Source organism: Pterocles gutturalis, unplaced genomic scaffold, assembly GCF_000699245.1.
Source record: "Pterocles gutturalis isolate BGI_N339 unplaced genomic scaffold, ASM69924v1 scaffold19678, whole genome shotgun sequence".
Classification (NCBI taxonomy): Eukaryota; Metazoa; Chordata; class Aves; order Pterocliformes; family Pteroclidae; genus Pterocles; species Pterocles gutturalis.
This window is the reverse complement of record NW_010120950.1, coordinates 46,560-63,889: the sequence shown is the minus strand read 5'-3', so window position 1 is coordinate 63,889 and position 17,330 is coordinate 46,560. Positions and strand designations below refer to the sequence as shown.

The 17,330-nt window shown below is 41.0% G+C and overlaps 1 protein-coding gene across 1 annotated transcript in view; it reads left to right on the top strand.

Moving 5' to 3' along the window:
• Nucleotides 1–17,330, top strand: part of DACH2 (dachshund family transcription factor 2) — a 138,351-nt gene that overhangs the window by 112,783 nt on the left and 8,238 nt on the right. The window contains exons 8-11 of the mRNA XM_010077088.1: nt 8,765–8,910; nt 9,466–9,613; nt 12,588–12,731; nt 15,669–15,734. Coding sequence (XP_010075390.1) covers nt 8,765–8,910; nt 9,466–9,613; nt 12,588–12,731; nt 15,669–15,734 — 504 coding nt within the window. The remainder of the gene's footprint in view (nt 1–8,764; nt 8,911–9,465; nt 9,614–12,587; nt 12,732–15,668; nt 15,735–17,330) is intronic.

Here is a 17,330-nt window from a genome sequence, read left to right as displayed (position 1 = left end):
GGTGGTTCACTTCCATTTCTGCTCTGATCGCAGCTGCCGTTTGGGTCAGCGAGAGTTTTCCCTTTTGATAGATTGGCCGTGTGCTAGGAAAACTTGTCTTTCCCCAGAGCACCATGTAATTATTTGGTGGCAAAGAGCTGCGCTGTGTTGCTATGGCCATGCGGCTCTGCACCGGGAGCTGCTGTAATGCTGAGACGTGTGAGTCTAATCACCCTGTCACCAAGATGTACTGTCGATACGCTGCGACAACGTTTCTATCAGAGGGCCCATTGCTTGCTGCTTAGTTGAAGAGGGGAGGAGGACTGGGATAAGCTGAATTCTGACTGTTTCTTAGCCCAAGAGTGGCTCCGTTGCGTTAGGGTTCAGGTCTGTGACCTTTAACACCTGCAGGAGAGGGCAGCACTTTGGGGTGCTGCTGAGCCCCGGGTGGAGATGGGTGCGTACAGTCAGCGTGTAACTGAACGGGATTCAAACACTGGGATGTATAAGCAGAGGTGTCTTTGTTGGTGTCTGAAGAATTCATAGTTCATTCAGAAGGAAACTTTTCAGGTGACCGTCTCTCTGGGTCTGTTTTCCTGTTCAGGCACTCATATTTTCCTAGCGATCAGTTTGGAAAGTTCTCTTATTTCTACAGTGCAGAAATCCTGCTGGTGAACATCCCCCAATTGCACTCATAATTATTTCTGATTAAAAGTGCCCCGGCCTGACAGCAGCAGGGAAATTAATAGAAGAAGCTTTCTACGAGTTTTAGAAGATGACCAAAGACATACTCCCTCTTAAAATTATTTAAGCAGGTGCTGTGGGAAGCCATTGCTTTTATAAGGCTCTTCAGATGTTTACAGCAAAACATTTTTTTCCCAGTGATTGAATTTTTCGAAGTACTAAAATACCGCAGAGAAATATGTTTCCCACCAGTTTTATGGCTCCCTGGATGCATTCTATACAAACCTTGTATCTGCCTGGACACAAACACTCTATTGCAGAAAGATATCTTGCCATTTTAACAAGCTGTACTGCTTTGAAAGGATACACTGCATCACCAGTGGGAATGTCAGTACCTTAAGAGTGATACTTCTTTAAGGGTACTATTTTATTAAAGCAGATCTCGGTAATTTGTTCCTGACTGTTATACACCCTTATTTTATTAAAGGTATTTTACATCTGTGGAGGAGATTACTACCTCTCCTATTTTCTCCACTGCTTGGCTGTAATGGATGGTGTGGAATATAATATTTATTAAGCCTAAGCAGGGGAGGACGTAATAGCAGAATTGTCCGTTATAACCTATTTTACACTGTTGTAAAGTAAACCTTAATAAAGCAGGAATAATTATCCAGGAATATCCAGGAAATGGAGTACTCTGCCTGCTTCAAATATTTGGAGGACTTAACTGCTACTTATACATCTACTTTAAGAAATTGAACGTAACATAACAATATTGATAGTTGTTTGGTACTATGTTAAAATACATTAAGAGATTAATTATCTTGTGTGTTATAATTGCTATGTTAGTATAAATCATATAATATGTAACTATAATCTCTACGTAGTATTAACTCTGTGTAATCCTATAGAAGGCAAACACATTACAAAAATATTTATTTATTTGAGGTTTGGCGTTCCTTTACCTTATTCTGATGGCAGGAGGAGCCCGCAGCTGGTCAGTCCTGCTGGTGCTCACTACGCTTTGCTGTCAGGGAATACCATCATTCCTTATTGCTCAGCTCTGCGCGCCTTTAGATTTGCATGTGGCCAGAGAGGACTTACCTGTAGTGCCTGGGCCCTGGAAGGCAGCGGGTGTCTGGGTTCCAGCCTGGTTTTCCCAGAGATCAGGAACACAGACTAGGGGAAGGGAACAACGCTGTGTCGGGGGTCCCGCTGGTCACAGCTGGCTGCCAGCATGTGTACAGATGTGTGGGGTTGGTGAAGTCTTCATCACACCCAGCCCGTGTTTCGTCACCTTTCTTATGCAGTGATTTTACTGTTTGTTGTACTGCATCTTGGGTAGCTTTGCTTTTCTGTTTCTTGTACGATTTCTCTTCTTGGTGGCAGTGACTGGAATCTGTCTCAAAGGAAAAGGGAGAGATTTTGTATGGAGGACCTAATGCAGCTTTGCAAGAAGCTGATTCCTGATCAGACACTCCAGAAGGACTGGGAAAGCAATTCCTATCCTCCCCCTTCCTTCCTGGTTTCTTCCTCCTGTTGTCCTATTTATATTTTTTTTTTTCATAAATGAATATTGTGGAAATGATATGGACTAAAGTTATTACATTAATTATCCAAACTGACATTTTTGCAGTGTGTGAAAGGACAGGGTGGTATGTAAAATAGATGCACTAAGAACACCTACAGTATGACAACAAGTAGCAGGGTAATTGCTGAAAATGAAGTCTTTTCTGCTATCCCTTCCCTTCAACATCTGCTGTTCCATATGGAGTCATAAATATTTGCAACAAAATAGTTGAAGAAATAATCTCAACATTAATAGGGAAAAGCTGAATTCGCCAAGAAAATTGAAGAATCTTTTTTTTTTTTTTTCTTGGCAAGTTCTTCCTACCCATCCTCATCTGACAGTTTAAAATCTCAGAAAAAGAATATTCAGACAACAGTGATGCTTAAAAATCACCACGAAAAAAACCTTTGTGAATGTTAAGAGCAGAGTGAAATGAGAAAAAAATTATAACCTCTTGATAATGGCCATGAGGAGGATTTTGTTTATTTTGTTTCATTTTCCTCCTTTCCTCCACACCACAGTAATTTTATTACTGGCCTTTTAGTGAGTAGTCCACATTTTCCCTTTCCTCTGTTGTCAGTAGAAATAATGCTTCTGGTTGGTGTGAGGAATGACAAGGTATTATTACAAGCTGAAAGGAATTAGTTACTTTAAATTGCCGTATGGAGAATGCAGATCGATGGTACTTAAGCTTCTCTGTAAATTAAGAAGCAACTTAAAGCACAGGACAACTTGAAATGCTTTGGAATCCCCATTGCCAAAGCCTGCTCAGGAGCAGCTCCTAGGAGAAGGCGGGTTTATACAAACTACCAACTGTAAATAATTGTTGTGCATATAGAATATTGTAGTTTTGAAGGCTTTTTATATATTTATTAGTAGTCTTAATTGTACTTATAGTTCTCCTTCATGAACAGAATTTAATCAGGTGCCGTCAGTTGTGTTTGTTTTTCTGTACATCTCAAACTTCAGGCTGAAGTTACTTGCAGTGAACACTTCAGCTGGGCTGTCTAGCTACTGAATTGTGGCACTCCTCAATGTCATTCTTTAGTACTGCAAACCTAGTATCTCTTCTAACTTGGATTTTTTTTTTTTAACGTTTGAATTAATAAAATATTTTCAGGTGTTTTTACCGTCAGTGCCTTGTGAGCATCAGTGTATATTGTAAATATGGTGAAGTTATAAATAGGTATAATTGATGAAAATGTCAAAGCTGTATAATTATGCACCTCTTGATAAAGAGCGCACAGATAAAGACAATTTGTAATTTCAGCCTTTTCTAGTGAGACTTTTGTTTCTCCACTTTTTGCCTCCTCCTATTCCCAGCATTGTAATTCCCGAGAACAGCCCCATGGAAGGATGGTGGATCCATGGCTTTCTCATTTGCTTTCTCTGTTCTTACTACTCCAAATACTCAGTTTTTCCGAAGCCAGCACATTGCTCTAAATCTAACAGACATGGTCTACATCTTCCCCTGTGCTGTAAACAACAGAAAGGGTTTTTTTAAACACTTGCTCAGGACAAACTCAACTGATTTCAGAGTGCATGGGAGGGAACAGCTGGGACGTGGACACCATGGAGCAGAGGACAGTTGATGTTACTGGTTTGTGATAATTTCCCAAAGCTTTCAAGGCAGCCTGGAAATGTATATATAATGATTAGATACCATTTTTAAAGTGAAGTTTCTTTACAGCAAAGCTCAGTAGTGAAAAATGTTTGTGTGCTATCGAGTTGTATCAATCATTGGAAAATGAACTAAAGTCTGATTTAAAGCTCGTGCGCCGGATCCATCAGCTACTCCCCCATTGCATTCATTGACCCTGCTCATTCGGGGACTGTAATTAAGAAAAACAGCAGTGACTTTACATTTGGCACCGGAATCACAAGGTTAAAGCAGTAAATTTCTGAGTGTGATTGGTGCCAGGTTAGGAGGAGGAATCTCTGCTCTCCCTGATGAACAGGAGCGCTCGGCTCCCGGCAAAGGAGCGATGACTGAGGGGGAAAGGCAGACAGGGGTTTATGGAGGATTTTCAGAGTTATTAAGACGCTGCAGACAGATAACCCTGTCCTTGCAGACTTATAGGTACGAAATTGAAATAAACAATGCTTCAGATTGCAGGTTTTTCATGCTTACCTTGCTGTAAAAGAAAAAATATTCTGCTAGCTTCTAGTTAAGCAACACAGAAGTTGTTAGGGTTTAAAATTAAAATAAGAAGTCTCACTTTTTTGGAACACTGCTTTTTGCAGTCCAAAATGGGAATTTGGGCCCTAATTCTATCAAAATACCCGTGTTTGGGCACCGCTGCCTGTCACTGCTGCTGTGAAGTAGATGTGCAGCTGGAAGTCCTGGGACCTCCTGCTGCTGGGAAGGTATATTTGTTTGGATGATTCTGTAAGATCTTTGGACAAATAATGCTATTGCAAGTAAACACATATCGTTGTGTTTTCAGAGATGAGTAGCGCATGCAACTCAGCTGGTGTTGCCAATCCTCTGTTTTATTTTCTTAAAGGTCAGAAAGGTCCATGAGAGTGTCTAGGCTGTTCTTCTTTAACTATGGACCATGAAATGTAATCCCCATCACTCAAATATGAAGTTCAAAAAATTATAATTGCGATAAACCATTTTAGTCCTTAAGTTTCTAAATTGTATGCCACAGGCAGGGAAAAGGAGTGACCCAGCTGCCATCTATGTTCAAAACCGTCTTATTAATGCTGGCTGACGGCTTTCTGAGATCAAATGTCCTGGTTAGTAACGAGCGGATTCATAACTATAAATTTTGTATAAATTGTTCCTCTCTTCTCCATATGCCACATATTTATTTAGTGCATGGGTTATGTTCTATAAGCTGCTCGAGGTGAGGTTTCCATGTAATGCTTATCCAGCCCCAGATAAAGTTTTGAATTGCATGTGAAGAAATAACGTGGTGGGGTAACTAGTGTTAGGCAATATGTAAATCGTAGCGTTAATATTTCTACCTTGTTTTGAGAGGAGTGTGACATGTCAAGTGGATCAGGTGTATGAGTGATGGATTTAGAAACATGCCTTCGGAAAGAGTATCAGCCAGCTGGCAGGTGAGATTGCCGGCTGGTTTGGGCCACGCACTGGCATGCAGGGAGCAGCCTGCCTTCCTCGTGTCCCAGTGCTGCGTTTAGTCCATAGGTTGGTGTCTCATTTTCCAATCCCTATTGCTGCTACTTAGGCAGAAGACAGAAGATGAAATACTTCGAATTAAGAACAAGAAACTTCCTAGCGCATTTCCCTGTGCTTTCCTGCGATAATGTTCATTCACTGTTAGTGTTTACCGTGTATTTCTTTTGTCTGCAATATAATTCTTGCTTTTGTCTATTCATCTGGGTGCCGGCTAGAAATTAAAATAAAAAGACTGCACTCAGAGTGGATTCCTGAATGCTGCTATAAAGCATGGCAGGTTTAACAAACAAGCTTGATAAAAGTAGTTCCCACTTTGCTTCAATAAACAGAAAGGTGGTTAGTGTCCTTGGCTAGACGGTAGTTGTCCTAGCTTTATTTCTTGCTTATTCTGTTGTACTGTAAGTGTGAGTGCAGCTTTTAGCATTTATATTTTTAGTGTTCTTTAAAATTAAAATGCTTAAATCAACATCTTTTTTTCTGTTAAAGAGATACATTTGATACTGTCCACAAAAAATGCTTCCAACACGTGCCATTTTTAATTGCTTTACCAATTATTTCTCCAGTCTAGCTAATAAATTTCTGCCTAACTGTGCACTTATTCAGAATGTGGGCAAGATGGAGACACCATTCAGATGTGAAGACCTATTACAAGATTGAAATAGATTTCTAATGCATTTATCATTCATCTTTGCAGAGTGTGATTTCAATCAGAAAAAAAAATGATTAATGGTTTGACAGTTTCCACCCATATACGCTAAAACATAATATGCTGCTTCTAGTTTTCAGCTATTACAGACTTTAACATGCAATGTGACCTTGGTCTGCAAAGCATGTTTGGTTAGCACAAAAACTTAATCATAAGAAGTCATAAGTAGAATCCTTCTTCTTTACTGCCCTTTTTCTGGGACTTGGAAATTTATGGCTTCTGGGACAGGTAGGATATGAACAATGGGCCAAATAGAGTCCAGGGTTATCTCATCTGTGTGAAAACTGCTGCTGAAAATCGATGTGACCTCTGCTACACTGTCATCCCAATTCCCACCCTCTGTGTCCTATTTGTCTTTTGGCAGGAGCTTAGATCTGTGTGCTGTCTCTGTGTGTCTCTCTTGGGCCAGATTATCAAAATGAATCATTGCCTGCATACCTCTTATATTTCTATTTATTTTCCTGGTGTTGACTAGGTCTGATGAAATATGATTCTTTTTGCATTTGATCCTCACTGCAGCCAGCAGCACCTAATTTAGCTGTGTCTATCTCTTTAAAGAAGAGTAATACTATTTTGGAACTTCAATCTGCTGTACAGTAACATTACAAACCATAGACCATGCAACCTGTCTTCACAGTCAATAGTCATTTTCCTTTCAGCCAATTTAATGTTATTACTTTCATCCCCAAATAGGAGAGATTTCTAGAGATTTCAAAGCAGCTGTAGTTTTGTTATGCACATTTCATGTATTAGTTTCTTTTTCAAATGCCACTTCTGTTTAGTCTTTGGTGACTCCATTATTCCTCTGTAGCCTCGTACGCAACAACTAATCAGGTTATTTTACAAACCCTGCCGCTGATATAAGATATTTAAATATGAGATATGGTGTATCTGAATTGGCACGAACTCTCTGGTCTGAGTATGTTACCAGTTGGGTTTTTTGGGTTTATTTTGTGGTTTTTGGTTTGGTTTTATTTTTTTTTAATGGATCATTTAAATCATATGCGCAGAGCTGTGAAATGAGAGCTGTGAAGATGCGTAGAGGCTACTGGCTTCTGTTGTTGTTAGTCCTGAAGAGTCATTATGAAGAAGTTATATTTATTAACTTAACACAGTGAAAACAAACCACCCCAAGCACAGATTTCCAAGAATACTGGCAACCTGGCAGTGCTGCTGGTTCGTTGTCAGTAGGTGTGTTTCAGAGACACAGCAAAAAGCGCTCGCGGCTCAGTAGGTGCTCCAGGAGCTTGTGAAACTAGATAATGGTGCTGCTGGAGAGACACCGCGGCTTAATTCACTGTTGTCAGTCTTTCTGAGGGTTTTGGTGTTTTTGTTTGGTTTGTTTTTTTCAATGAGAGGTGGGAGGAGGCGGCCTTTTGAATATGGTGTGGGCTAATTGTAAATCCTGGCTTTAATACGACCAAGGCACTTGAGGAACGAACCGATCAGGACTGGCTGTGCAGCTGCCCTTAGAGAACACATGCATCACGCACTTGTGGTCAATACATTAGTTGCAAGCTTTACTAAAAAGCAATCACTGAGAAAATATTCTTCATGATTTCTGCAAGCGCAGGAACATAATGTATGTAGACTGGGTTTCCCTGGAATATTGCACTGAAATATTTTTTTTAACATTTCAAAGTAAAAGAAATGTGCAGAGTTTGGCTTCAGAGACTGCTAGCAGATTTTAATTTTGTGGGTTTCAGCAATGAACTTGATGTTTAGAATGAATACGTGGGGAAGAAGTACTCCGGGATCTGAGAGAAGGAGAGATATTTACTGTCCTAAAATATGTTTAAATCATCCTATTCAAAAATGTGAGTTCATTGGTGATAGTCCTGATTCATCACAATTTAAAGGATTTTTGAAAAATAATTACTAACATTGTTGATTCTTTCTGGATACACATGTCTGCAACCTATGCACAGCCTGATCTATACCAGCATGGTCCATTTGAAACAACAAGCGAAGGGGAAGGTGCCAGGTCCTGGTTCTACAGTCTGTAAGAGATGCATCACTCTAGCTGGGGCAGTAAATCGCAGGAGCAAGCCCCGTGCCGGGGCGCTCCCGTGACTCCCTGCCACCCGGCTCTCTTTGGGCCTCTGATAGAGATAACTCAGCAAAGCGTTTTTGGCTGGAAAGGCTGAAAGTAGCAAGGTACTTGTTAAGAAAACCTTTGCTGACACTTTACTGACATCGTGGAGCTGGTGCTAGCTAAGCAGGAGGGGATGACTCAGTGGAGATTATTTACTGCTGAGTATGGGAACGATAAAGGAGTAAAGAGATGTGAAACCTCGCTTGATTAGAATTTTATCAAGGTTATAACAACAAAAAATGCACATCACAGAATGGCAAACATGATAGAACGAGGAAAGGTCATTCAGGTTTAATGAACTGCGTAATGCTGTGATAATTCTGTAGTATGACTCTGTAGAATTGGAGATATAATAGTCTTTGTTAAGCTATGTTATAGTCTTCAGTATATTCATTATTGTCCTGCACTATTTTGCAAGCTTGCCTTTGCAACTATCCCAGCTGCCCAAAGACTGACGCAATGTCAGTGTTACTAACGCGCTTGTATTTTCAGTTCCAGGTAACCAGAATGCTAGTTTCTAGAAATTACATTCACCTGTATTTCCAATGCTTTCTGATGTTGCTTTTAAACCTGTCTTTACAGAAGAGGTCCAAATTGCCATTCCAATAATGAAACCAACCTTAGATAAAGTCCAACTGGCTGGACAGGCCTTGCCTCCTGGATTTCCGGCACCATTTCTTTTTGCGGATGGTCTTTCATCAGTAGAAACACTACTAACCAACATTCAGGTAAATTATTCTCTATAGGGCCAGGCTATATCATGGTAGAGAAAATGTGTTGTTTCTTTTTCAATCTCTGTTAAAAGTTTTCTGAAACTATTTTGTCTCTGCAATGCTAATTTCTTCTGTTTAATGTAATGCTTAGGTTTCCACTGCCTGGCCTTATCGATCGTGAAAGGGTTTCATACGTTGTCTCTTTCACTTAATAGTTGGCAATAATGGTCATATTAAAATTCGCTAGTCTCATTATTCCCCCTTTGCTGCTCCCTGCAGTTGACCAAGGGCAGCGGTGGCATGGCACTGTTTGTAACAAACCGCTGCAGGAGGATGGATTAGCGAAAGCCGGGCTGAATGACTCCATGCCACCAAAGTGCTCGTGTAGAACATTGAGCTACTTCAGGTGCCCACCTGCAGCCCAGGTCTATAGGTTCCTGCTTTTAATTTTTCTGTTTTCCTAGAGAGTGTAAAAGAAATACATGGTTGATTTTTTTTTTTTTTTATTTTTTTTTTTACTGCTGAAACAAACGGATATTTTCAGAACTTACACGTGTCTGTGTGTTTCAGGGCCTGCTGAAAGTGGCTGTGGACAACGCGAGAGTCCAGGAGAAGCAGATACAGCAGGAAAAGAAAGAGTTAAAGATGGAGCTTTGTAGAGAGAGAGAACTAAGGGAGAGCTTGGAAAGGCAACTCACAGCCGAGCTGCAAAGCAGAGGTGAGTGAATGAAGAATGGAGTTTAGATATCTATTAAATGTACAACCCTTCGGCATCCCGGCTGGAGCTGTTGGGGACTGGGAGTTAACTGACATTGCTGCTTCAGGGTAATGCAGCGGTGGACTCGCACTGGTAATGAAAGATTTAAATTTAATAAAACCAGAATGAAGCACACTTTTCTGTAAGCAGATGGAACAGTGACTGAAGGATTATTTCCTGGAGGGCAGCTGGCCGCAGAGAGTTCTGGCTGGTTCTGCGGAGGAGCACTGATGCAGTTTCATGCCTTTCCCATGTGGTATTGCTGCTCCGCCTCTGTATTCCCAGCCCGATTGCTTCATTTGACAGCTTGAATTCCCTTTGTTATCCTACAAGCACTGAGGATCAGTCTTAACTGTGAGAAAGATAAGATGTCTGTAATTTGGGTATTTAGGTGATATTTTTTTTCATTACCTCAACTACTCACGCAGCCCACATTTCTGTAGCTAGGTGCTAGTCAGCTAGTTTTCCTTGTGGACAGCTTCAGAGCAACAAAATAGGCAGAACTACGGGAAGCTGTCTACCCAAGTGCAAGCTGAAGCAAATAACCCTAGATAATTTTTTTCCCTCAGAAGAGTGACATACAATAGCACTCCCCATGTGGGATCTTCTAAGACAAAACCATGACCATTTAGAAGCTGTTGATAAAACAATTTAATTGGTAAATCTGAATGTTTCACTGTGATATTGCAAAGAACGCAGTATTATTTTTAAAATTCAAATTAGCATCTCAAGGAGAGGAATAGTGCTTGGTGTGCCAAGAGCTACTTCTAGATTACATCCATTAAATCAGAAAGACAAAACTAGATAAGACCAAAAATGTAGGAGTTGAAATTGGGCGTGTAGAACAGGGCTCTCCACAGCACCAAGCCTTGGTCAGAGGCAACAAAGACGGGCACTGCTGAGTCAGGCTGGGAAGGGTCAGTGAACGCTACTGAAGTTGTTAAATTGCACGGTGGAAATGTTGCATCACCCTAGTGTAAGTGTGGATGAGACCGCTGTGTTTCTGTAAAATAAAACGTATCTCTGTGTGGGCAGACAGCACACTGCGCACCTTCGGAGTCACACTGAAGTCAACAAAAGCCTTAAGCCATTCACAGACTTTGTTGGCTTCTGGCTCAAGAGAGAATTTTACCAATAATCAATATCCTCAGAATTGTTTGTCTTTCAGGTCCTTGCCACATGCACATCTTTATTGTTACAGAAAGTCCGATAGGCTTCTTCACATGGGTTGCTCAATTTTCCAAAGTTATGTTCTACAGATCACATTTTGACATACATAATTTATTAAGTGTCTCAGAGATCTCCCCTGTAATAGTGTCCTTTTTTTTTTTTTCCCTGACTGAAGCATTCACAAATCCATAAAGACCTGTAAAAGTCAGTAAGAATTCAGATGAACAACTGGTCACAAGAAGTTATGTAAATACTGTGGATTTTCACTGAATTTTTCCAAAATTTTAGTAAATTTTCTAACTATCTTGGGATTCAAATTTTGCAAGTATCTAATATACAGAAGCAAATAAATAAAAGCTGATTGCAAAATACTGCTTGTATAAATTCAACTTTCTTTCTAACAATACTTGTGAGCAATACTTGCCAGAGTGCACACACCAGCAAACGTGGCTCTGAGAGAGATGGCAGTTGTGGAAGGGCATGTATGTTTAAGCTCAAATTCTTTTCAATCTGTTAGTTTTACCTACCTTTCCTAGTGCCATCACTTCTCCACTGATTTAATTCAGTAATTAATCCATGGGATGAGGTACTGCTCTGGAGTTTGGCTACACACATGAACCGGAGCAGGAGCAGCACAGTGCAAAAGCCTTCTTCCACCCTCTGCACCAGCTGCGGTGGGTTGTACAAATGTCATGCCTTCATATGAGCTCGAGCGTGCTGTGGAAGGGATTGCTGACACCTTCCAGAGCTTGCTGACAATGTCCTCCTGCTGGTTCTGAGAACATACACGGGCATCAGCCTCTAACCCGACCAGTCTTGCTCGTACCGGTGAGATTTGCCAGCTGATGGCAGATGTTCTGGAACAAGAGCTGTGCATTGTGCTGCTGCTGCTCCAGTGTGAGTATGTACCCACTTAACCCAGCTTCTCCATAGCCTCGCACCTGGGTTCTGTCTTGGGCAGTGCTTCTTGGTATTTCAGTTATTCTCCTTCAAAATTCACCCAACTGCTGCTGCAGTTTTACCAAAAAATTACCACCCAGTTCTGTGGGGTTTCACCCTGCCCACCATCGCTGCGGGCATTCCCGATTCTCTGACACTGCACACAGTTCGCCTGCAGAAACAAATTTCATTTCCTTTTAATGTTAGAAAACAACTAAAACAACTCTGACATATTCAGAAGACTTCCTCCATCCATGAGGAGTGGTCAGGGGAGACACAACCAGTGTGTTTGGATTCTCTTTCTGGATAAAACTACTGGGGGAGGAGGGGGAAATATAGTTCTCAGCATTAAGGGAAGAGGTCAGAATGAGGGGTGAGAGATTTATTTAATTTAGAGGGTGTGTATTGCTGCTGTTGCTAGAAATCAGTTTAAGCCAATGATCTGCTCAACCAAACTCTGCAGAATTTGGAATTTGGAAGCTGGAATTTAGTCCCAACTGGTGAAGTCTGTGTAAGGTGAGCCCCTGGGCTGGCGCCAGGACTCTTAGGTTCTGGTCAGGAGACTTAAATCCATGGGGCTGTTGCAGAGTGAGAATAAGATTTAAAATCTCTAGCAAGGTGTAAAGCCCTTTCAGGCTGTTCATTGTTTCACTACAGGATATGGCTTGAGGGTTTTTTGGGTTTGTATCAGATTCATGCCAGAATTTTCTTTTTTCTTGAGCTAGAGCTAGGCCCTTGAACATTGAACATAAACTCATCATTTATTGTCTCCATTAGATATTACCTGTGCTTTAACAGCCATTCTTACAATCTATTTACATTTCAGCAACAATTCAGAAGCGCTTGAAGAAAGAAAAGAAGGCAAAGAGAAAATTGCAGGAAGCTTTGGAGTTTGAGTCAAAGAGAAGAGAACAAGTGGAACAGGCGCTTAAACAGGCAACATCAGGTGACGGTCTCAGGATGTTAAATGGTAATGTCTTAGGTGGCCTCTCGCAGTTAGCTTAAAGTGATGTTTAATGGAGTGAAAAAAGTTAAAATGATGCACAAACCAAATTCCAGAATAAAAAAACCCCACAATTCTTTCCTGAAATAATGAAAATTTTATTTCAGGCCATGTGCTCTGGGTCATGAATTAAAAAAAAATAAAGAAATCTGCAACTAAAGAAACAGACAGAGCAGTTTACACAGACATGACAACAAATGCTGAATATATTACCAGAGAAATCTGTTCCAGTGCCAGCTAAGACAATGTGAAATTTGGTTCCTATAATGTTCTCTGAACTCTTCTCTCCCAGCAGATTCATTTTTTAGGACTGTTGAGCTTCATTGTAAAAGCTGTTTGGCTGAAGTTTGCTGAGCCTCAGGACCTATTAAATTTGTTAAATATGATTCAGCTTTCAGAGCTGACTAGGTTTTGAATACTTCCCAAATATTCTTGTGAAACAAAAGCAAATCAGTTAATCTCCTAAACAGGGTAGTGGGATGATTGGCCTCCCCTGCTTCATGTGGTTCTGACCAAAGTGTAGAGCTTTGGTTTGAATCTTTGGGTTTTGATTAATTTCAGGTTCTGTAGCTAAGGTGTGATTGGTGTGTCCCTACCCCAAGTCCCTGCAGAGGCTCAGGGATCAGAGTGACACTCGCTCTCTGCTGCGTTTGTACATCGTGTAGTCTTTACGTTAACTGTGTGCTGCCTGCTTTGGGCACTGCCGGCAACTGAGCCATCATTAATAACATGGACTGCAAAAAACCTGCCTGAACTGCTGAGCAAAAATAAGGGGTTCAGCTTGTCTGGAGTTCTCAGTGGTGGGGGCTGCCCAGAGTGTTTCTAAAGCCAGGGCCAGCCCGTCTGCATGAGCTGCCATTGCAGCGTCCGCGGTGGGCTGCGGGGTGTGAGCTATCTGGAGCCCCCAGGAGGTATAAACTCTTCAAGGACGAGAGCAGCATCTTTCCGAGGCATTCTCATCTGCTGGGTTTTATAGTCCAGCATATCACTGTGGCCAGGAACCGGCTGTTCTGGTGTCCTGACAGTGAACAGCGGTGATTCGGGCAGGGATATACAGCCTGCAGTTGCACCGCGATAAGGGACAGTGACCAAGGGAGTGTGGGTGGACAAAGCCACCAGAAGCCTTTCCACCACCTCCACTGGATCCGAAAAATGCCCAGATCAGATCCCACAGACACAGCCATCACCTCGAGAGGAGTGTCAGGAAAACCCCTAAAACCCCGCTGTTCTGTAAGGTCACTCACCCAGACTCTGCCGTCGCTGGTGCTCACCCGCCGCTCGCACTGCAGTTCCGAGTGCTCAGCAGTTCTGGAAGCCACAAATTAAAGGGTACCAACACGCCAGCAATGTGATTAACAGACCTGTACATCTGCTGCTGGGGGCCTGGCTGCTAATGTTTTGATTTGCAGGCACACTCAGGTAGTCATATATATGTTAGTGCCTGCAAGAAGGTGATATTTACATGCTAATCTGATTGCACATGCAAATCAGGTAGCTCATTAGCATCTTAATCCACAATTTAATTGCAGGTGCAATTTTATGACAACAAAATGTGAAGGGCTATTCTGAATATTTTTAATTTCAGTCTGACTGTCTGTCTCATTTAACAGATGCTGTTATTAGTTACAGATGACTTTGTCATTTTACATACGTACAACACATACCCTGGAAGGTTGGAAAAGAAAAGAACCTTTTTAGAGTAATAGATCAGTGCCCGAACTTTCATTCAAAACAGGGATCTGAATAAGGGAAACCCTATGTAATAGCAGTCACTTGGGGTTTTATAAGAAAAAAATTGTATACATGAAAATATTGTTTATTTGCTTATATACAATTATGGGGCTGTATATGCCTACATCACATATATTTGATTTACACATATATTAATAAGATATTACTGATATTACTCTTCTGGGTATGGACTGTTCTGTAAGGGCTTGCTCTGTTGCAGTACAGTTATTCTCTCTTTGAGAAAGTCCAGAAGAGGCTTCTACCCAGAAAAACTTCACAACTGTGTGTGCAGCTCCCTTCCAGGTGTGGGGCTTTTTCCTGCTCTGATTTCCAAGTGCTGTGTATAAGGGAAGCAGATGTTTCTCCAGCATTGGAGGTGCTGTGGATTCAAATCACATCCCCTTCATGCTAATCCTTGTTGGCACAAGGTGGATAATGGCATCTGTTATCGGAACACCCGGGGGTGTTGGAGGCCTGCCCCCCCGAAGGACTGTGCACACAGAGGTGTTATCAATATGAAATTAAATAGTTCAAAAGTGCATATCCCCCTGAGACTCTCTCTCAACTTGGGGGAAAAAAAAAAAAAAAAGCGCGCAGTCCATTTTGGAAAGCTCTTCTCAGAAATCTAGAAGTGTTTCACATAATGTCATGGGTGTAATGTTGTTTTGGGGGATAACACATGCTTACAACATCCTGAGCCGACTATTTTAAATGAAATTTGCACAGTCCTGATCTGTAACATACACTTGTACAAACTGATATGCACACACACGTTAACTGGCAATGGCTATAGCTGGTAGTTCTGTACTTTGCAGGTATGTGGCTGGGAGAGTCAATGTAGTTTAACATTATCACAGTTCCATTTTTACTTTTTTTTTCCTACGTCGATGCCCTCATTGTCCAAGAGAATTTTACAGATATATTAATATCACATGTGGCTTATTACCTGATTGTCAGACAAATGTGAGGCATGTTAAAGATCATTCACTGTGAGACCAGTAATGTTTGCACATTTTGGAAACGATTCACTATGGAAAATTCTATGAAGACCAAATGTTTTATGCAAGACCATGTAACTTGGAGATCACCCTAGTTTGCTGTAAATATTTTTCTAAAGATGCATGAGAGAAGGACAAAGGGGAATGCATTAATCTTTGGTGTCACATCTTTCAGATGCTGGAATCCCAGAAATGGAAATAGAACACAACGGAACCCAACATGACAGTGCAGCCATGCAAGGTGCAGTATGTACCGCATCCCATCCGTGTTTATCATAAGCCATATTAAAAATTAAATTAAATGCAGAATAGTTTTTGTCTCTGTTTTTCCTGCTTTAAGATAAATTTAAGTCACTCGACTTTATTGTGTTTTCCTGTTCAATACAGAAAACCTTTGTAAGATCAGGAGTTTACAAGACCAGAAATCACATTTTTTTAAATAGAGGTGTGGGAGACTCATATTTAACTATCAGATGTATGCGCTTAGTTCACAGGTGATTTTACATATGATTTATCTTTTTAAATATTTTGCCTCTGATCCTTACCTTCCTGTCAAGATTATAGGTGTTTTCAAAAAATACATAAACTGTAGGTGGGAAAGGAGAGTCACGTTCATGTTATCAGCAATCATGTAGTGCTCAGTTTTCCTCACTGTTCACTGACTGTGGACACAGAACATTCAGGTGTTGTCTGAGTGCTTCCAAAGAGCAGTAAATGCATTCTGGCCCTGGGCCTGTGAAGTCAGGGAGTTGTGTGGTCATCATCGAGGGGAGCTGATCCAGAGACCTGAAGGGCTGTTTCCATTGCCACTGGAAGCCTCTTTGAGACACACAGAAAATCCACAGTCACCCATGGTAAGGTTTGGTCTGAGCAGTTTGAACACAGAAATTCTTTGACTCTGGAGAAAGTCCAGTTCTGTAGTGCTGGATTTCTGCAAAACCAACCTTTTTGTCCCTTCGTTCCTGTGCCGGATTCATGACACACCATTCGGTTCTGCGCTGGCTGCTACTGCAGCCTGGAGACCGCTGCCTGCTGCGATAGACCTGCCTCTTCTGAGATACCTACTGAATCATAGAACGGTTCTGTGCAAAAATAACCTGTGTTGAAGTACCTAAAACCAGTCCCCTTCTGTGCAGACAGGTACAAATACAGTTCCAGGTACAAACACAACTTGTAGCATTTCTCAACTGTTAAAGGCTTGACTTTGCTTACCTCTGGTGGGCATCTGTTGTCCATCTGTCAGCTATACACGAAAGCCTTAAAGTATTTTTACTGCTGTCTCTTTTGGTGATTTTAGGTTCATATGCTACGTATTGCAAAGGAGGAGACTGTAAGCTTTATTGAAATGCATATATATATATATACACACATATTCACATATGTGTGTAGATGTATGTACACATATGATCAGAGTTGTGCTCTAAATATTGCAATTTGAAAAACATCGCTGCCAGAAATAGTCAAAATATTGGATAAGCACTTCTGACACTTGTTTGAATTTCAAAAGCAAAATATTCCTGACATTTCTGATCTATGATACCTGCTGAGATGGGTACTCGCTGCTCTTCCAAAAAGATTCAGAGTTAAAGGTGCATCTGGACAGAACCTAGTAAATAAAAGGAAGTTAATTTCCATTTTCAATTGAAGAAAAAAAGTTACAGTTGGCTCAAATGTGTCTTTCCATCAAAAAATGTTTATAAATAACTGTGGAGAAAGTGATGCATGTTCACAACAACCATTTACTTACCAAGAAGGAATTAAGAGAACTTTCTTACACTTCCCGTAGTCTAGTGATACACAAGAAAACCTCGTGATTTTATTATTTTTATTTCAGGTT